This window comes from Pleurodeles waltl, chromosome 8 (genome assembly GCF_031143425.1).
Source record: "Pleurodeles waltl isolate 20211129_DDA chromosome 8, aPleWal1.hap1.20221129, whole genome shotgun sequence".
NCBI classification, from domain to species: domain Eukaryota; kingdom Metazoa; phylum Chordata; class Amphibia; order Caudata; family Salamandridae; genus Pleurodeles; species Pleurodeles waltl.
Window position 1 is genome coordinate 1543637879 of NC_090447.1, and position 21799 is coordinate 1543659677.

General features: G+C 50.6%; 1 protein-coding gene across 2 annotated transcripts in view; it reads right to left on the reverse strand.

Annotated features, from left to right (window-relative positions):
* MAN1A2 (mannosidase alpha class 1A member 2) overlaps positions 1-21799 on the reverse strand; it is a 315131-nt gene that overhangs the window by 72107 nt on the left and 221225 nt on the right. For both annotated transcript variants that reach the window (XM_069203015.1, XM_069203014.1), the window contains exon 8: positions 1455-1578. In XM_069203015.1, the coding sequence (XP_069059116.1) occupies positions 1455-1578 (124 nt within the window). The remainder of the gene's footprint in view (positions 1-1454; positions 1579-21799) is intronic.

Consider the following 21799-nt stretch of genomic DNA (forward strand, 5'->3'; position numbering starts at 1 on the left):
GCAAGGTCTTTAGAGTACCAGGGCGATGAAGGCTTTGGCTTGCACTTGTACTTTATAATAGGGATGTACACGTTCACACTGCTTTACAAAAACACTGCTGAAGTTGTTTAGAAGGCAGTTTGCATCAGACACGGAACTGATGGGGTAAGGGATGAGATAACACCCCAGGTGTCCCTTTGGTTTGTAATCCAGAGAGGACCCCCTTCTCCATGGAGGTTTCTTTTCTTGGTAGTGGGTGTTTCTCCAGGTCTCACTGACTAATGGAGAAATCTGTTCTCCCACCTCTCCTCCCTGACACATGACTCTCCAGCCCAATCCACGAGAAGTACACCTCAGTCACTCCTCCAAGGCACCAGGCAGCACATGTTGAAGAGGGACAGGGAAAGTATCACGAGATACCACTTGGGGAGGGGCAGGGGTGGACATGGAGAAGCGTGTGGCCCCACACACACATGCCCCATTACCCTCCACCCCGGTGTGACCACGCTGGCCCTAACTTCTTGTGGTACACAGGATCTTCACGCTGAGAGCTGAGGTGCACGCACACACACAACATGACATACCTATAATTATGAGGACCGGCCATTGACCGTTTGTTTTTACTATTCTAACTCCATGTGCGCTTTGATAGTAAGGAGGGTTATAAAGCGGACCGAGGCCAATATAACTACACCTTTAGTTTTTTGATGCACTCGCTCGAAACTACCTAAACACACTACAGGGACTGGTCCTCCTAACGCACCAGTCCTCACAAGGATACTGTTTGTCTGGAACGGACAGTGTTTACCCACGCTACGAGGACCGAACCAGTCCGCACAGCATGGGCTACACACACACCTCTAGTGTAGCTGCACACACATACACGTGGTGTGGCTGGACAGTCACATTACTACACCCACCCACACACACTCACTCACTCACCCACATCTAGTTTGCCCATGCTGCCTCACCTTGTAGTACACAAGGTTTCTGCTCAAATAGCGGAGGTGCACGGACACACACACACACACCTATACCGTACCCTCCACTGGCCTTCTCTTCTTGTAGTACACAGGATCTCCACTCAGGTAGCTGAGGTACACACATAGCCCTGGTGTGGCCACACACACATACACCTGGTGTGGCTGGACAGTCACACAACCACACACACCCACCCACCACAGGTGTGTCTGCACTCTCTCACCTTGTAGTACACATGATATATGCTCAGGCAGCTGAGGTGCGCACACACACACATAGCCCTGGTGTGGCTGCACCCACGCGCACACAAATACACCTTGTGTGTCTGAACAGTCACACAATCGCACACACACTCCCACACTCACCCACATGTGTCTGTGCTGCCTCACCTTGTTGTAGTACACAGGGTCTCCGCTCAGACAGCTGAGGTGCATGCACACACATGCGCACAAACACCCACACACACACATCCCTACCCCCTCCACTGGCCATACCTTGTTGTAGTACACAGGGTCTCCGCTTAGGTAGCTGAGGTGCACAAACTCCATGTGCAGGGTACCAAACTCTGCCAGGATGCTGCTGCCCGCCGAGGCCCAGCCCCAGTTCCGTCCAACACCACTGCAGAGAAACACAAGAGGCCATGAGAGCAGGCTTGGTGGGACAGGGATAGTAGAGAGAGCTATGGGTACTGAGGAGGGGACAATATGGAGAGAGCAGAGTCAAATATTAATATATTATTCACCTTTTGCCAATAACATGAATACTATATAAATAAACAGAAAAAGAGGACCCCAACACACACTTACACCTCTTCTGATCTCTTGTGACAGATCTAGTAAACATGATCATTTACCCACACCCCACTGAAGTTCAAGATCCCCACTCCTCCACAACCTTCATAGTGACCAATGGACCCTCTAGAAGAAATATTGTGACACGGAAGGAAGAGTCCTGCGACGCTGGCCAGTTCCATGAAATGCTAGAGGCCCAAGGCCCTGCTGCAGCACATCTTGTGGGGTCCCACAGGCATCACCATGGGCACCAGAAGAACCATGGTTCAGCCAGTGCCACCTGTGAGGCCCAAGGTGACATCTTCTCGCTGTACACACGACTCCCTGACTGCGCAGTGACCCATCTGTGGACCAAACCGGTGGGTTCCCTCCACAGAGCTGTAGGTTAAGGGGTCCCCTGGTTACACTACTTGACATCACATCGTAGGAGCCATACAGGACAGGGCACCTAGTCACCACTTTTTAGCATTTAACTGGGCATGTATTAAAGGTGTCTCTGTGTGAAAAAGCAGCATCACTGGCCTCAAACCGAACTTTAACTGTTATCACGTGGCCCCCTCCTCACCCCCACTCCATAAGGAAGCCTTGACTGCCCCACCACTAATACCACTGCAGAGACCAGGGCAGTATGGAAGTCTGGACTGCTCCACCAGTGCCACCACCACCACAGGGTCCAGTATAGTAAGGGAGCCTTGGCCGCCCACCGCGAACACTCAAGGGTCCAGGCCAGTAAGGGAGCCCTGGCGGCCCATCACCACCACCACCGTGACCACTGCAGGGTTCAGGCCAGTAAGGGAGCCTTGGCTGTCCACCACCACTGCTGGATCCAGGCCAGTAAGGAAGACTTGGCTGCTAACCACCACCACCGTGCCCACTGCAGGGTCCAGGCCAGTAAAGGAGCCCTGCTGCCCCACCCCCGCGGGGCCCAGGTCAGTAAGGAAGTCTTGGCTGCACATTGCAGTTCTAGGGTGTAGGAAGCTGGCCTGGTGTGTGGCATGGTGTTGGCACCTTATACCAGGTCCAGGCAAACCCTATTAGTGAATGTAGGCAGTGTCTAGGAAGCCAGGGCTCTCGAGAGGTAGCTGTGGATGAGCAGCCAAGACTTATCTAGGAGAGCTGAACCTCAAAATAGTGCACAAAACTACAGAAACAAGCATTCATCAAACAAATACACAAATGATGAAATATTTTATTTAATTCACAAATGTAAAAATCAAAATTTTAATTTTAGTAGGAAAGTTGGAGCTTTTCTAAATTCAAAGGAGGACACCCATCGTCCATACTATATTCTGTTTGATGCAATTGCACTGCTCCAGCAAATCAATCTGAGAATACCAAATTCATTTTTAGGTTCCAATTTGAAAGTCTTTCACACTTATGGAACATTTTAAAATGTTCAATATCATATTTTGCTTCTTTGTTTATACACACTTTATTCCTCTGTTCATGTTATTTAAATGTCTAAGCAGTTGCGGAACCCCTGACCAGGTGCTGCACACCGCAGACCACTGTAGGAGGCTGGTCCTCTATGCAGTGTGCAAAACTAGGCGCACTGTGCAGGGATCCAGCCAACCACACGTTGGTCTCCAGAGGTAACATTTAGATCACTTAATGCTCCAGTTTGTAAGGTCGCTGGTCGAGCAGTTAGGCTAATCCAGGAGATGTGCTAGGTATTTGCTGTACTCACAAATCCAATCGTGCACCACACACACTCAATGAATAACTCAAGACCAGAGTTTATAAAAATACTTCAGACTTATATATATCTTTTAAGACCTAGATGGTCCAGAAAGGTTAAGTACTTTTTTAGATATTATTTTTCAAAGTTTTAATAAAGTTAGTCTTTCTGCGCATTATTAAGCACCATAGGAATCAATGGAAGGGAACCTGTACAAATACATATAAAATCACAGGATGGTGTTACCAGTCTCTTCTTTTGCAGGATGGTCGGTGAGGTTGGTGGGCACACCGTGCCAGCTGGAGAGTCTCGGGATGCTCCAGGTTCTGGCAGGTGCAGAGTTGGAAAGTCTCTTGGCAAAGGCACAGGGCCACTTGGAGGGACAACCTAGAAGAGGCGGTGGTTTGCAGATTTAAAGGGGGTGCCTTGGGGTCCCCTTGTGCTGTCGAGGTTGCAAGGGGTTGGGGACCTGTGGGGCACAGCTGGTTTTGCAGTGCAAGGCTTTGGGCGGCTGGACGCAGAGCAAATTGAAGGACTTGAAGCTGTGTGCACTGGAGCCCTTTGGAGCTGGAGGTAAGTCTTCTTCCATGGGTCTTGCAGGGTGACTAGGGCACTCTGGTGGGAGGTCCAGGTTGTTCCTAAAGTCCCTCGACTTGAGCTTCCTCCTGGTCCAGTTGCAGCTCTAAGGGGGGGTCGTTCTGCTATTGTTCGATGAGCACTGACCAGTACCTGGGGTATTGGCACAACTCGGCCACAGGAGGGTGCAGTGTCACCAAAGTTGGCACACTTGGAGGTCTGGTCCGGGCTGTCGTTGGTGTGTCGTCTGGTCTGGCTGTGAGTTTTGTTTGCGGAGATATCATCCAGTCGGTGAAGTGACCCTCACCGGTTTGCTGGTTCTTTGCAGGTTCTTTGGTTTCTTGAGTGGTGTCTCCACTCAGGAGGGAGATCTTGGGCTATTTGCAAAGCCTGAAGGTCCTCTGGTTCTTTTGAGTTGCTCCAGTGGTCAGTACCTCCGCAGCGGCGATTGTCGGGACTCTGGTGCAGCAAGCAGGGGTCTTGGAGCCTATTCTGGTGCAGCAGGTCTTCTGTTCTTGTCCTGTCGGGTTCTTTGGCGCTGTCTTCTTTTCTTCCTGATGAATCTGATTTCTAGGTCTAGGGGAGCTCGCTAAATACTGAATGTAGTGGGTGTTTTAGGGGGAACCAATGGGACACCTACCTTTGGGTGGCTACACCCACTATAGCGACCACTTCCTGTGGGAAGGGTCACTGCCCTAGACCTAACTGGCTATTTTCCTCCATTTCAAGATGGAGGAAACTGAATTTGAGGGTCCACTTTGCAGGCAACACCATGGTGCATGCTCAGTGAGACCCCTACTCCTACCCTTTGTGTGGTTTCCCGCCTTTGCGCCCTCCAAGAGTGGGGGTTCGCAAAGGGGGAGGTCATCTGCTGCTAGCAGCAGGCCTGGGGGCTTGAGTTTCAAGGGTGGTAGCCTTTGAAGCTCACCGCCAGGAGAGGGCACATCCCTGAGGGGGAGTTAGCTCCTCCACCCAGGAAGGGCATTGGTTTACAAACCAGAGAGCCAGGGCTCTCTCCCAAGGTTTGTATATTGGCTGTCTGGAAGCGGCAGGCTGGATGGAACCAGTCAGCAACCATGCCAGGATAGTTAGCTTTTGCAGGGGGAAATCTCTGAGGTCACCCCTGGGTACATTTTATAATAAATCCAGTACTGGTACCAGTTTGGATTTATCATTCTGAGTTGTTTGATACCAAACAACCCAGGGTTCAGAGAGGCCATTATGTAGCTGGGAAACTCGTGTTGACCAGTGTCCAGCACATATATTAAAATGGCTGCTCAGTTCACTCACTATGTCCCAGGTCTTGCAAGGACACAGTGGGGGCATATTACTCATGCAATTATGGCCTCCCATATAGTATGATGCACCCTGCCTTAGGGCTGGAAGGCCTGCTAGAGGGGTGTCTTACCCATAGAATATGCAGGGCAGGGTGGACAGGGCACACAGGCAGTGTGCCATGTTGAGTTTGAATTTTAGGATTGCACCAGGGCACTCAGTCTGCACTGGCAGTGCTGGGTGCATCTGGATGTTTAGCCCTAGAAGGTGGCCCAATCAGTGCTGCTGCCCTCAAGGGCTTATCCATAGTACCCCATGCCCTGGGTACCTAAGTATCTTTCACTAGGGACTTAAAGGGGTAGCTGAAGGTGTATCCAATTACTTTTACAATGTTTTAGGGAAATAACACTGGCACTGGAAACCTGGTTAGCAGGATCCCAGTGCACTCCAGTCCAAGCTGCATTCAGAAACCAGGCAAAACGTGTGTGTGTGTGTGTGGGGGTGTGTGTGTGGGGGGAGGGGGTGTGGGGTGGGGGAGGAGGCTACTGCAACAAGGTGCCAGTTTCCCACAACCACAGACTAAGAATTGTAGCTGGTGATACATGCCAGTGGAATGACGTGAGCACTGGTTCCTTTGTTTTTTATTTTTTTATTAACCATGCCAAGATAGCTGACGCCACTTGGATCGGTAAGTAAAACAAGAATTTTGGAGCAAAAGCGCGAAATAAAGAAAAAGTGTCACAGTTGTGGGAGAGCAATGGAGGAATGAGTTGTGGGCAGCAGCTCACGAATGAAAAAGCTACACGGAGAAGCAGTCGAGAGCAAGACGACACTCGAGATGCACCAGAGGGAGAGAACCACACAGAGGAGTGGGCACAGGGCGGCAGCCCTACAGCACGCTCTCACAATCACTGGATGATGTCATCAGTGAAATAATCAGTGATGTCATTTGAAAGGCCATCGTCATATATCAAGTTACGAGTGCACTATGTGAGGTTATAAGCGGTGCATGACGGGGGTGCAAATCATAGTTACAAAACTGTCAAATTTCAGTGGTTGTTAGTTTTCGATTTGTAACCATGACTGCATTTTCACTGTGTTTTTTCAGTTATTTTCTGGAGTTTAAAAAACAAAACAATTTTTTTTAAAATAATTTTTAAAATAATGTTTTTATACTTTTTTCAAAATATAATTACTAACTATAATGTCACTTAAACCTTTGTTTCTTTACATAAAAATATATTACCCAGTGGTGATCACCACTGGGTAGTTATAGTTAGGTCAGCTGTTCTGTGGCACCGTTTGATGACTCCATGAAACATTCCAAACAGGTGGTACTTTGTGACTAGTTTGTGCATGAAACAATTTTGGGGTTATCCGTCAAGCGGGTGCTCCCTACACCCGAGGAAAAAAGAGGAAAAAATCCCCATGCATTTTCCATAGACTTCTTTACAGCAAAAACTGTGAAACGGAATTACAGCAAATTTGTCAGGAAGCCTATTCTGCTGTTTGTGATTTGGTGTAAAACAGTCCTGTAGTTTTTGAGGAATGAAGGTTTAAAAATATTTGTATGTAATTGTAATTGCAATAGTATTTATACAGGGCTTACTACCCCTGACGAGGCGTCAAAGCGCTTTTCGGCGAGTAGCACGCTACTCCGGAACCCAACAACAATTAGTGATGGATTAGTATTGGGAAATATGAGTACAGTTTTAGTATTATTATGAGTAAATTTGAGCTGCCGATATGAGAGTTTGTTAGTTAGATTGACTGGGAGGAAAAAAATCCAGAAGTGTTAATTGGGAGTATATCCTTCATTTACTCAACCCAAACGCTTGGGATGAGTAAAGGGGGATGGAGGAGGGAAGAGCATAAGTGTGCCCTGTATGTGTTCCCTGTGTGATGCCTAACTGTCTCACTGAGGCTCTGCTATCCAGAACCTCAGTGGTTATGCTCTCTCATTTTCTTTCCAAATTGTCACTAACAGGCCAGTGACCAATTTCACCAATTCACATTGGCATACTGGAACACCCTTATAATTCCCTAGTATATGGTACTAAGGAACCCAGGGTATTGGGGTTCCAGGAGATCCCTATGGGCTGCAGCATTTCTTTTGCCACCCATAGGGAGCTCTGACAATTCTTACACAGGCCTGCCACTGCAGCCTGAGTGAAATAACGTCCACGTTATTTCACAGCCATTTACCACTGCACTTAAGTAACTTATAAGTCACCTATATGTCTAACCTTCACCTGGTGAAGGTTGGGTGCTAAGTTACTTAGCGTGTGGGTACCCTGGCACTAACCAAGATGCCCCCACATCGTTCAGGGCAAATTCCCCGGACTTTGTGAGTGCGGGGACACCATTTCACGCGTGCACTATACATAGGTCACTACCTATGTGCAGCGTCACAATGGTAACTCCGAATATGGCCATGTAACATGTCTAAGATCATGGAATTGTCACCCCAATGCCATTCTGGCATTGGGGAGACAATCCCATGAACCCCAAGTCTCTAGCACAGACCCGGGTACTGGCAAACTGCCTTTCCCGGGATTTCACTGCAGCTGCTGCTGCTGCCAACCCCTCAGACAGGTTTCTGCCTTCCTCGGGTCCAGCCAGGCCTGGCCCAGGAAGGCAGAACAAAGGACTTCCTCAGAGAGAGGGTGTTACACCCTCTCCCTTTGGAAAAAGGTGTCAGGGCTGGGGAGGAGTAGCCTCCCCCAGCCTCTGGAAATGCTTTGATGGGCACAGATGGTGTCCATCTCTGCATAAGCCAGTCTACACCGGTTCAGGGATCCCCCACCCTGCTCTGGCGAGTAACTAGACAAAGGAAAGGGGAGTGACCACTCCCCTGACCTGCACCTCCCAGGGGATGTGCCCAGAGCTCCTCCAGTGTGCTCCAGACCTCTACCATCTTGGAAACAGAGGTGTTGCTGGCACACTGGACTGCTCTGAGTGGCCAGTGAAATCAGGTGACGTCAGAGACTCCTTCTGATAGGCTCTTACCTTTCTTATTAGCCTATTCTCCTTCCTAGGTAGCCAAACCTCCTTTTCTGGCTATTTAGGGTCTCCGCTTTGGGGAATTCTTCAGATACCGCATGCAAGAGCTCATCAGAGTTCCTCTGCATCTCCCTCTTCATCTTCTGCCAAAGGATCGACCGCTGCTCAGGACGCCTGCAAAACCGCAACAAAGTAGCAAAGACGACTACTGCAACCTTGTATCGCTTCATCTGCTGGCTTTCTCGACTGTTTTCCTGGTGGTGCATGCTCTGGGGGTAGCCTGCCTCCTTCTTGCACCAGGAGCTCTGAAGAAATCTCCTGTGGGTCGACGGAATCTTCCCCCCTGCAACCGCAGGCAACAAAAGTCTGCATCACCGGTCCTCTGGGTCCCCTCTCAGCACGAGGAGCGTGGTCCCTGGAACTCAGCAACTCTGTCCAAGTGACTCCCACAGTCCAGTGACTCTTCAGTCCAAGTTTGGTGGAGTTAAGTCCTTGCCTCCCCACGCTAGACTGCATTGCAGGGTACCGCGTGATTTGCAGCTGCTCCGGCTCCTGTGCACTCTTCCAGGATTTCCTTCGTGCACAGCCAAGCCTGGGTCCCCGACACTCTAACCTGCAGTGCACAACCTTCTGAGTTGTCCTCCAGCGTCGTGGGACTCCCTTTTCTGACTTCGGGTGGACTCCGGTTCACTCCTCTTCCAAGTGCCTGTTCCAGTACTTCTGCAGGTGCTGTCTGCTTCTGTGAGGGCTCCCTGACCTGCTGGGCGCCCCCTCTGTCTCCTCATCCAAGTGGCGACATCCTGGTCCCTCCTGGGCCACAGCAGCATCCAAAAACCCTAATCGCGACCCTTGCAGCTAGCAAGGCTTGTTTGCGGTCTTTCTGCGTGGGAACACCTCTGCAAGCTTCTTCACGACGTGGGACATCCATCCTCCAAAGGGGAAGTTCCTAGTCCTCTTCGTTCTTGCAGAAACCAAAGCTTCTTCCATCCGGTGGCAGCTTCTTTGCACACTCAGCTGGCATTTCCTGGGCATCTGCCCACTCTCGACATTATCGCAACTCTTTGACTTGGTCCCCTTGTTTCACAGGTACTCAGGTCCGGAAATCCACTGTTGTTGCTTTGCTGGTGTTGCTCTTCCTTGCAGAAACCCCCTATCACGACTTCTGTGCTCTCTGGGGGTTATAGGTGCACTTTACACCTACTTTTCAGGGTCTTGGGGTGGGCTATTTTTCTAACCCTCACTGTTTTCTTACAGTCCCAGCGACCCTCTACAAGCTCACATAGGTTTGGGGTCCATTCGTGGTTCGCATTCCACTTTTGGAGTATATGGTTTGTGTTGCCCCTATACCTATGTGCTCCTATTGCAATCTACTGTAACTTTACATTGCTTGCATTACTTCCTTTTGCTATTACTGCATATTTTTGGTACTGTGTACATATATCTTGTGTATATTTGGCATCCTCATACTGAGGGTACGCACTGAGATCTTATGATATTGTGCATATTACACCAGTGGTATAGTAGGAGCTTTGCATGTCTTCAAGTTCAGCCAAAGCTGCTCTGCTATAGCTACCTTCTTATCAGCCTAAGCTGCTATAAACACCTCTTCTACACTAATAAGGGATAACTGGACCTGGTACAGAGTGTAAGTACCCCTTGGTACCCACTACAAGCCATGCCAGCCTCCTACACGGGCCGCTTTGTTTTATTAATGAGAGTGGGGCACACGCCTTCCCTCCTCTATCCTTTAGTGTGCCTAGGGAGCCCACCCGGGGCCAAATGTAATCAAAATGGGGAGGGGGGCCCTCCTCAAGACTCTGAAGGCCCTGGGGACCCACACCCTGAGCTGCTGAACTAATTAAAATGAAAGTGGGCCCTGGCACCGCCTCCCTGAGCCAGCAATGGCCCTAGGGACCACGCCCCCAGGACCAGCTTACTAGCAATGTCTGGGGGAGCCCACCCCTAGGACACAGTTGTTTCCCTTCCCGCACTGCTCTGAAGTAGGAGGAGGGTTTGGAGGTTTCCACCAACAGAGGTGTTTGGAATTTCCTGCCTCCCTGCCGTAGCCCCCGCTTGTCTAGGGGTACAAAAGACTAGTGACAAACCTCTGAGAGTGTGCGGAGGCAGAGTCTTTGTGCTGTACAAGTGTGGTAGATGACAGTTCCGCCCTCCCCTATCAAGTCAGAGATGGTCCATCCTGCCAACACCTATTCCCCCTTTTGTCTCACTGTCTGGGAGTAATACACAAAGACCAACTGGCAGCTACACCTAGTCATGTGACACAGGACACAGGCACCAAATAGATAAGACATGAAAAAATGCCAATTTTCTAAACTTAAATCCAACCTAACCATTAAAGAAAGTTTTAAATTACAATTAGACACCATACTTGACATTCCTACCTGCTCTGAATTGAAAGTTATTACTTATTAGATGTAAAAAGGTAACCTAATGCGATCCTATGGGAGAGGTGTGGGCACCACAGGGAACTCCTCCCTGGTGTTGAAGGATGGCAGCAGACCCTCTCCTGAGGAGTCGGTACCACATGGCACTCCGCCATGGGGCCACAGGCCCGAGCTACCGGCACCACAGAACACTATGTGGGGTCACAGACTGGCATTGCACCCTCTCCTGATGTATGAGAACCACAGCACAGTCTGCCTTGGAGTCAGGCTGGCACTGCATGCCTCTCCTTGGGCACACTCTGCCTTGGAGTGACAAGCTGGCAAGAGATTCCTCTCCAGAGGTGTCAGAACCACAGCACCCTCTGCCTTAGTGTTACAGGCTGGCACTGGACGCCTCTCCTGAGGTGTAGACACCACAGCACACCGGTTGACAGGCTGGCACTCGATGGCTTTCCTGAGGTGAGGGCACCACAGCTCACTGGGGTCTCAGGCCGGCACCGGACACCTCTCATGAAGTGGAGCACCACAGCACACTGGGTCACAGGCTGGCACTGCACCCTCTCCTGAGCTATGAGAACCACAGCACACTTTGCCTTGGTGTCACAGGCTGGCACTGCATGTCTCTCCTTGGGCATGGGTACCACTGCATACTCTGCTTTGGAGTCACAGGCTGGCACTGGACACCTCTCCTGAGGTGTGGACATCACAGCACACTGGGGCCACAGGCTGATACCGGAATCAACTCCAGGTGAGGGTACAAGCAATCAGTAACCAGTGCCTGGAGGTGGAGAGGTCAGAGCCCCTCTCACCAGTGCCTAGTGACTGCCCAGAGGAGCTGGAGGGATAACCTCACCCTGTGCAGAGAGAGGATGAGATGAAGGGGGTCTGAGGTACAAGCAATCAGTGACCAGTGCCTGGAGGTGGAGAAGTCAGAGCCCCTATCACTAGTGCCTAGTGACGACCCAGAGGAGCTGGAGGGATAACCTCACCCTGTGCAGAGAGAGGATGAGATGGAGGGGGTGAGAGGTACAAGCAATCAGTGACCAGTGCCTGGAGGTGGAGAGATCTGAGCCCCTCTCACTAGCGCCTAGTGACGCCCTCAGAGGAGCTGGAGGGATAACCTCACCCTGTGCAGAGAGAGGATGAGATGGAGGGGGGTGAGAGGTACAAGCAATCAGTGACCAGTGCCTGGAGGTGGAGAGATAAATGTAAAATGTAAATTTTGCACTTGTATAGCGCACTACTCACCTGTTAGGGTCTCAAGGCGCTGTACGCATACCACTGTAGAACCCCTCCTGGCTTTTCCCTGTGAGGCGCCCACTCCTGGGCAACCCCCAGGGTGAAGCCAGGCATCCAAGCGCTGTCAGGGCCGTTGTGGAGATTAAGCAAGCTATTGCCCAGAGTTACAGAGTGGGACCCATTAATTAGATTAGGCACCGAGGGGAGAATTATCTGGTCCAAGGGAATTGAGCCCAAGACCTGCCAAGGCGGGAATTGAACCCTGGTCCCAAGCCAGATCTCTGCATCAGGGTCTGCTGCTCTAACCATTGTGCCACACTTCTCCAGAGATCTGAGCTCCTCTCACTAGCGCCTAGAGGCGCCCCCAGAGGAGCTGGAGGGATAACCTCACCCGGTGCAGAGAGAGGATGAGATAATGATGGGTCTGAGGTACAAGCAATCAGTGACCAGTGCCTGGAGGTGGAGAGGGCAGAGCCCCTCTCTCTAGCGCCTAGTGACGCCCCCAGAGGAGCTGGAGTGATAAGCTCACCCTGTGCAGACAGAGGATGAGATGGAGACGGGAAGATGAGTTTGAGGCACAAGAAATCAGTGCCCAGTGGCTGGAGGTGGAGAGATCTGAGCCCCTCTCACTAGCGCCTACCGCCCCAGAGGAGCTGGAGGGATGACCTCACCCTATGCAGAGACAGGATGAGATGGAGGGGGGTGATAGGGAATCTGAGATTTCCGTTTCTATATAGTGAGCGGCCTCCACCCCTCACCCTCCTGAACCTGGAGACCGTGATAAGGTACTGACCATCCAGTGACCGGGACCATAGGGACTGAGCTCCTTCCCTATCACCGCCTCCTGCACCAGGCTTTATACTGAATTATTTTCTGGTCCTGCAGCCAATCCCGGGCGCCATAGCAGGGGCCACTGGAGTACTTCAGGGGACTTTACCGAGCGTGGGGGGCACATTCTGCATTATCTGGAGACGTTTTATGACATACTGGGGGTTACCTAATGAAGAGAATTACCACAGTCCAGGCGGATTCATGAGGCCCTGGACTACACTTCTACACAAAGTGCCTAAAGACCAAGAACCTCCTTAGGGCGCGGAGGAGTCCAAACAGGTCCCTGGCAGGTCACCTGGTAGCACCTCTATGGTGAGCTTTTCATCAATCCAGAAACCTACACTCCTTGCATACGACGTGGGTGCTGGGAGATTCCCCAACTGAGTGCAGTCCAAGGGGAGGGACTATCACCCGCCACCACCCCCTCAGTTTTGTCTCATTCAGTTCTGCTGGTTACTGACATCCACTGGGTACATGTGTGGGACAAGAGTGTACCCGATGGGAAATTCTTGTAATGTCTGTGATGAGTGAGACAACAATCTGAGTGACCTCTGCGTAAGAGACAAGTGCAAACCTGTGTGTTTGCACAATTTCTGCCAAGGGACGGGAAGAGAGATTCAAAAGGGTATCCCGGAGGCACTTCCGATCCCTGAGGCACTCCCCGAGGCACTCTCGGTCCCTGAGGCACGTCCTGAGGCACTCCCGATCCCGGAGGCACACCCTGAGGCACTCCTGATCCCTAAGGCACTCCCGGTCCCTGAGGCACTCCCGGTCCCTGAGGCCCTCCTGGTCCCTGAGGCACTCCCTGAGGCACTCCCGGTCCCTGAGGCACTCCCAGTCCCTGAGGCACTCCCTGAGGCACTCCTGATCCCTGAGGCACTCCCAGTCCGTGAGGCACTCCTGATCCCTGAGGCACTCCTGGTCCCTGAGGCACTCCCGGTCCCTGAGGCACTCCCGGTCCCAGAGGCACTCCCCGAGGCACTCTCTGTCCCTCAGGCACTCCCAGTCCCTGAGGCACGTCCTGAGGCACTCCCTGAGGCACTCCCGGTCCTTGAGGCACTCCCTGAGGCACTCCCGGTCCTTGAGGCACTCCTTGAGGCACTCCTGGTCCCTGAGGCACTCTGGGAACAGGTTTATACTGGTGGTTGAGGACCATGCCACCAGATACCCAGAAGCTATCCCCTTAATGACAACTACAGCTCCTGTAGTAGCCAAGGCCCTCCTGGGAATATTTTCCAGTGTGAGCTTTCCTAAGGAGGTGGTGTCAGACAGAGCTGCCAACTTCATATCTGCATACCTGCAATGATATTTGTGTTTTGACCACTGACTCCGTGTTGCACTTAGCCTAGCAGCACACCGTCACATTGGTGACCACCAGATTAACTTTGCCTACTGACTTCATTTCACTCACGCTTAGCATTAGCCATTGCCACGTTAGAGGTGCAAGTATTTTTCTGTGCACAACCATGTTATGCAATATGTTTTTCGCTCATGTTTTTACTCTACATGTCTGTGTGTCCTTTCTCATCGAGGGCTAAGCATAACATGGGGGAGCCTGAGAGATAAGGATGTATTAGGATGACGTTTATGGTACGGCAGGGAACAGTTTGGTTTTGGAGAAGCACCTTGGGACTGTAGGAAAGTACCATACTGGCTGGAATGTTACCCCCATTTTTAGTTGTGTGTCAGTTTGTTTTTGCCTGTCTCACTGGGATCCTGCTAGACAGGACCCCAGTGCTCATAGTTTGTGGCCTGAATGTGTATACCTGTGTAGTGCCTAACTAGGTCACTGAGGCTCTGCTAATCAGAACCTCAGTGCTTATGCTCTCGCGGCCTTTAAAATTTGTCACTATAGGCTAGTGACTACATTTACCAATTTCAATTGGCACACTGGAACCCCCTTATAAGTCCCTGGTATATGGTACAGAGGTACCCAGGGCATTGGGGTTCCAGGAGATCCCTATGGGCTGCAGCATTTCTTTTGCCACCCATAGGGAGCTCAGACAAACCCTTGCACAGGAATGCCACTGCAGTTAAATAACTTTTAAGTCACCTATATGTCTAACCTTCATTTACTGAAGGCTAGATGAAACTTACTAAGTGTGAGGTCATCCTTTCACTAGCAAAGGTGCCCCAATGCAGTTCAGGGCCATTTCCCGGAACTTTGTGAGTGCGGGGACGCCATTACACGTGTGCACTACATATAGGTCAATACCTATATATAGCTTCACATATGGCCATGTATGGTGTCTAAAATCATGGAATTGGCCCCCATTCCAAAACAGGTATTGCGGATCCAATTCCATGCATCCTGCAGGCTCCACCACGGACCCCCAGTACTGCCAAAACAGCTGCTGCCACCTCACAGAGTTCTGCCCTCCTGGGGTCTGAGCAGCTCAGTCCCAGGAAGGCAGAACAAAGCATTTCCTTTGGGAGCAGGGTGTTACACCCTCTCCCTTTGGAAATAGGTGTTACAGGCTGGGGAGGGGTAGCCTCTCCCAGCCTCTGGAAATGCTTTGAAGGGCACAGATGGTGCCCTCCTTGCATAAGCCAGTCTACACCGGTTCAGGGACCCCTTGCCCCCTGCTCTGGCGTGGAACTGGACAAAGAAAAGGGGAGTGACCACTCCCCTATCCATCACCACCCTAGGGGTGGTGGCCAGAGCTCCTCCAGTGTGTCTGAGACTTCGGCCATCTTGCTTTGCAAGGTGTGGGGGCACTCTGGAGGGCTCTGAGTGGCCAGTGCCAGCAGGTGACGTCAGAGACCCCTGCTGATAGGTCCATACCTGATAAGGTAGCCAATCCCCCTCTCAGGGCTATTTAGGGTCTCTCATGTGGGTTCTCTTCAGATTTTGCTTGCAAGTTTCCTTCAGTAATCCTCTGCAACTACTACTTCATCCTCTGACCTCGGATCGACCGCAGACTGCTCCAGGAACCGCTGTAACAGCAACAAAGTATTCAGAAGGGATACCTTTGCTCTGCAACTTCAGCTCCAGCCAGCAACTGCAACAGTGTCCACGGTGTGCGCGCTCTGAGGACTCCCTGTCTTCACCCTGCACCAGAAGGACCAAAGAAATCTCCCGTGGGGTGACGGAGTCACTCCCCTGCTCACGCAGGCACCTTCTAAGTCGATGACCGGTTCTCTTGGACTCCTCTCACAGCGACGAGCATGCTCCTTGGAACACAGAGGGTGGACCCCATTGACACAGACTGTCCTGAGGTCCTGCTGTCGCAATTTGGAGGATGTAATACCTTGCCTTCCCCGAGAACAACAGTAACCCTGTGCACTGTGTCTTCTTCACCTCCTGAGGCCTCTGTGCATTATTTGCAAAATTCCTTCGTGTACAGCCTGGCCCAGGTCCCCAGCACTCTATTGTGCGACGCTCAACTCACTGAGTTGTTCTCCGGCAGCGTGGGGCCTTCCTTTGTAGTGCTGCACCAACTGCATTTTGCACCTCCTTTGTCCCCGTGTCCTGGGACTCCTGGGGGTGCTGTCTGGTGCTCTGAGGGCTCTCAGAAGTGCTGAGAGCCCCCTCTTCCTCCTCACAGAGTTGAGGCCCCCAGGTCCCTCCCAGGTCCAGATAGCGCCTAGTTGACGCAAAACGCGACTTTGCCGGAATCAAGGCTTGTTAGAGGAATACAGCCCCAAAAGTCGCCTGCATCCATCTTCACGACGTGGGACATCCCTTGCATCACGCAGGAACCCGCTGGCATCGTCGTAGGGTGCATTTCTGCAGTCTTCGTCCAACCAGGGACTCTTCTTTTGCACCCTCTTCTGGGTTGGCAGGGGCTCCTGTCCTTCCTGGAACTTCTTTCGACTTCTGGACTTGGTCTTCTTCTTTTGCATGTCTTCAGGTCCAGGAATCCACCATTTGTTGTTTGCAGACTTGGTTGGTTCTTGCAATAATTCCAATCACGAGGTGTAGTGTGTCCTAAGGAAACTTGCAGTACTTTACTCCTGCTTTTCTGGGCTCTGGGGTGGGGTAATTTACTTACCTTTACTGTATTCTCACACACTACACTTGTCTAGGGGGAATTCGTGATTCGCATTTCACTTTCTTAGTATATGGTTTGTGTTGCCCCCAGACCTATTTTCTCCCATTGCATTCTATAGCATTTCCTATTGTTTGCACTATCCTATGTCTAATTACTTGCCTTATTTTGGTGTCTAGTGCATATATTGTGTATAATGCCTCTAAGATATTTTTGGTACTGTGTCACCCAAATAAACTACCTTTATTTTTGGTAACACTGAGTATTGTCTTTACTTGTGCATAAGTACTGTGTAACTATAAGTGGTATTGCATGAGCTTTGCATGTCTCCTAGTTCAGCCTTGGCTGCTCTGCTATAGCTACCTCTATCAGCATAAGCTGCTAGAACACTACTACTTCACTAATAAGGGATAACTGGACCTGGCACAAGGTGTAAGTACCCAAGGTACCCACTACAAACCAGGCCAGCATCCTACAAGGATCTTGACCAGTTCCAACGTGTTCCTTTCAAAACTGACCTGGAGTAACCAGCATTTTTTAACAAGAACTTACGGAGCAGGAGGGGTCTTCTAGAATTCTCCTCTCTGGCTTGTTTAAGATATATATGAGATCAAGACCGGATTGACCATGGAGTGAATCAGACCTATGGCAGGATCAGGACACTGATGTCTGTCAACTTTCCCGTGAGGGTAGGTCTAGCTTCACGGTCGACCCGGGGTTGACGACCTGTTGCTGGCAGAAGAGATGAGGCAAATTCAACTGTGCCCCATGGTGATGTATTTTTAATTCTTATTATTTGCTTTGCATTGTGCATGAACATATATATATTTGCTGTTTATAGGTTGAAGCAGAATACTCTTTGTACATGCTCCTATTTCATTGCTGTGACCATTTTTAAACATGCATTTTCAGTAGTACACTTTTAACCTTTTTTTGTGAGCCTCACTAAGTGGTTTAATAAAAGTATTTCTTAGACTAGGAGTTGCATTTTAGAGATTCTTTTCAGTGTGTGTGTGTTTCATCTCGGTCCGTAGTGAAGCAAAACGATACCTTAAAGCCATGTGGAAGGAGCCGGTGTAACAAACAAATTCACCACCCCTTATCACCCAGAAGCAAATGGGTTAATTGAGAGATTCAACAAAATCCTCAAAGCCATGACCACTGAACTCTCAGAAAAATGCAGACAGAGATGGGCTGTCCTATTGCCTTGCCTCCTCTTCACCTACAGGGAGGTTACACAAAAGGGAGTAGGCTACAGCCCCTTTGAACCTTTGTTTGGACATCCTGTTAGGTGTCCACATGCCCTTGTGAGGGAACGTTGGGAACAGCCTCTCAAGCCCCCCAAACAGGACACTGTAGACTATGTATTAGGCCTAAGATCCAGAATGACTGAATACATGACAAGGGCATCTAAAAATCTTCAGGCCAGCCAAAAACTGCAAAAGCAGTGGCATGGCCAGAAGGCAGTGCTGACTGTTTACCAGCCAGGACACAAAGTGTGGGTCCTGGAGCCTGTGACTCCCAGGGCAGTCCAAGATAAGTTGAGTGGCACCCACAGTACTGTAGAGAAAAAAGGTGAGGTCACCTACCTGGTTGACCTTGGCACTCCCAGAAGCCCCCACAGGATACTTCATGTGAATCGCCTAAAGCATCACTATGACAGAGCTGACATGACCCTGCTCATGACAACTGATGAAGGTCAGGAAGAAGAGAGTGACCCTCTCTCTGACCTCATCTCCCACAACTCAGTAGACGGTTCAGTAGATTAAGTTGCTCTTGCTGACTGCCTCGCTGACCAGCAAAAGGATGACTGTAAGAATCTTCTGGGTCAGTTCTTTGACCTGGTTTCCCTCACTCCTGATCAAACCACATGGTGTGAACACACCATTGACTCAGGTGGCAGTATGTCTGTAAATTATATATAAGCAGCCTGATCTTGTTAGGGAATGCATCAAAGCTTAAGTGCAAAAGATGCTTGACCTAGGAGTCATTGAGCCTTCAGACAGTCCCTGGGCTAGTCCTGTAATCTTAGTGCCCAAACCCCATTCTCAAAATGGCAAAAAAGAGATGAGGTTCTCTGTGGACTACAGAGGCCTCGATGCAGTCACAAAGATTGGTGTTCATCCCATTCCCTAGGGCAGATTAGCTAATAGATACTCTGGCTGCTGCCAAGTACAGTCACCAAGGCTGATGCTCATCTCATTCCCTAGGGCAGATTAGCTAATAGATACTCTGGCTGCTGCCAAGTATTTAAGTACATTTGATTTGACTGCTGGATATTGGCAAAATTCTCAGAGGATGCTAAACCTAAAACAGCATTCTCCACTTGTAGTGGGCACTATCACTTTACAGTGATACCCTTAGGATTGAAGAATGCCTCTGCAACATTTCAAAGGTTGGTGAAAAATGGTTCTCCAGGGCCTGGAAAGTTTCAGTGCAACTAATCTTGACGACAGAGCCTTATTTAGCTCCACCTAGGAGGATCACCTGCTGCACCTTGGAAATGTACTTGAGGCCTTGGAGAAGGCAGACCTCACCAAGAAGGCATCAAAAATTAAAGATAGTGCAGGGCAACATGGTTTATTTGGGCCACCTGGTAGGTGGAGGCCAGATTCAGCCACTCCAGGGCAAAAGCCAGACAATCTGGGATTGGGCTGCCCCTACTACACAGACCCAAGTCAGAGCCTTTTTAGGCCTGGCTAGGTACTACAAGAGATTCATTAAGGGACATGGCTCCATTGTAGCCTCCTTAAATGCCATCACATTCAAAAGGATGCCAAAGAAGGTTCTCTGGACAGCTATGCTTCTGAGGTAGGTGTAGGGGTAGTTCTTTCACAACTAAGAGGGCCAGGATCAACCTGGGGCTTTTATAAGTAGAAGGTTGACTCCCAGATAGAAGCGTTGGTCAGCCTTTGAGAGGGAGGCCTTTGCTGTGGTCTGGGCCTTGAAGAAGCTGAAGCTACACCTATCTGGTACTCACTTCCTTGTTCAGACAGACCACAAACCTCTATTATAGCTTAAATAAATGAAAGGTGAAAATCCCAAATTGTTGAGGTGGTTCATATCCCTACAGGGAATGTACTATACAGTGGAACATAGACCTGGGAGTAGCCACTCCAATGCAGATGGACTCTCCAGATGTTTCCACTTAGACAAAGAAGACTCAACTGGGCAAGGTTAGTCTTACTGTGCTTCGTTTGGGGGGGGTGGGGGGTTGTGTAGGAAAATCCCCTCTTTTTGGTGTAGTTACCCTCACTTTTTGCCTGTCTGTCATTGTGTTTAGACAGTTTTTACTGGGATCCTGTTAAACAAGATACCAGTGATTGTGCTCTCTCCTCCAAAGTCAGTTACCCTAGTACCCTTTTACACCCCACAAATGGCATACTGGTGTACCCCTGTAAGTTCCTAGCATATGGTACTCAGGTACCAAGGGCATTGGTACACCAGGGGACCCCCAAGGGCTGCAACATGTATTATGCCACCCATGGGAGCCCATGCAAACTGTGTCGGCAGGCCTGCCATTGCAGCCTGTGTGAAAAGGTGCATTCACCCTTTCACTGCTGGTCACTGCACCAGGTCACAGTAAGTCACCCCTATAGTAGGACCTCCTAGCCCAGAGGGCAGGGTGCAGGTTCCTGTGTGTGAGGGCACACCTGCATGAGCAGAGGTGCCACCACGAACTCCAGTTCCAATGCACTGGACTTTGTAAGTGCGGGGAAGCCATTTTACCCATGTACTGGCCTAAGGTCACTAACTGTGGTCCAGCTACATAACGGTAACTCTGAACCTAGGCATGTTTGGTATCAAACATGTCGGAATTATACCCCAATACTAATGCCAGTATTGGTGGCATGAGTCCATGCACTCTGGAGACTTCTTAGAGGCCCCCCCCCAGTATTGCTCCTACCAGTCTTTCAGACTTTGCGGGCAGCCCACGCTACTGCCACCCCCAGACAGGTTTCTGCCCTCCTGCTGCTTGACCAGCTCAGGCAGGGGAAGGCACAACAAAGGATTTCCTGTGTGAGAGGGAGGCAAAACCCTTTCCCTTGGAAATAGGTGTCACGAGGCTTGGGAGGGGTAGCCTCCCCAAGCCACTGGTTTGCTTTGAAGGGCAGATTTGGTGCCCTCCTTGCATAAGCCGGTTTGCACCAGTCCAGGGACCCCTGGTCCCTGCTCTGCTGCGAAAATGGGCAAAGGAAAGGGGAGTGACCACTCCCCTGTCCATCACCACCCCAGGGCTGGTGCCCAGAGCTCCTCCAGGTGGCCACTCGATTCTGCCATTTTGGGAACAAGATGTGCAGAGGCTTCTGGGAGCATATGAGTGGCCAGGTCAGGCAGCTGACGTCAGTGCCCCCTCTGATAGGTGGTCATTGTGCAAAGTGACCAGGCCCCCTTTTAGGGCTATTTAGGGACTCCTTTGCGGGTGGGTCCCCAGATTTGGTATGTTTGACTCCACCAGGACTCCTCTGCATCAACCTCTTCTGCTCCTAGCCACTGGAACCACAATTGGACACTTCACGAACCGAATAAGACAAACTCCTGGGACGTCCATGCCTTGCAACATTGTTTCCCTGGCTCCTTCCAGCAACTGCAACATTTCCAAGGCTGTGCATCCTCTGGGGTTGGCAAGATTTCAGCTGCACCAAAGAAGCAAGAAGGAATCTCCCTTGGAGTGAAGGAGTCACTCTCTTGCATCTGCAGGCACCTAAGGCAACGATGCCCGGCTGCGTGGCTCTGCTCCCCTCCGGAACTGCGTTGATCCTGCAAAACAGGTGATGGGTCTGAATGGTCCCCTTGGTCCTCTCTGCCAGCTGTTCAACGTGGGAGATGGTGAGCCATTGCTTCTCCTTGCAGGACAGTACCCCTGTGTACTGCAACTCTTGCAGCAACCAAGGCTTATTGACTCCTGCTCCAAGGGATCTTCAGGCTCCAAGTAACCCCAGCCTCCAGTACTTCATCCTTGCAAGGAAAGTCTCTCTTGTGGTGCTCCAGCGACATGGGGCTCCTCTCCAGGTGTGCTGACTGGGTCTCACTGCAACTTACTGTGCC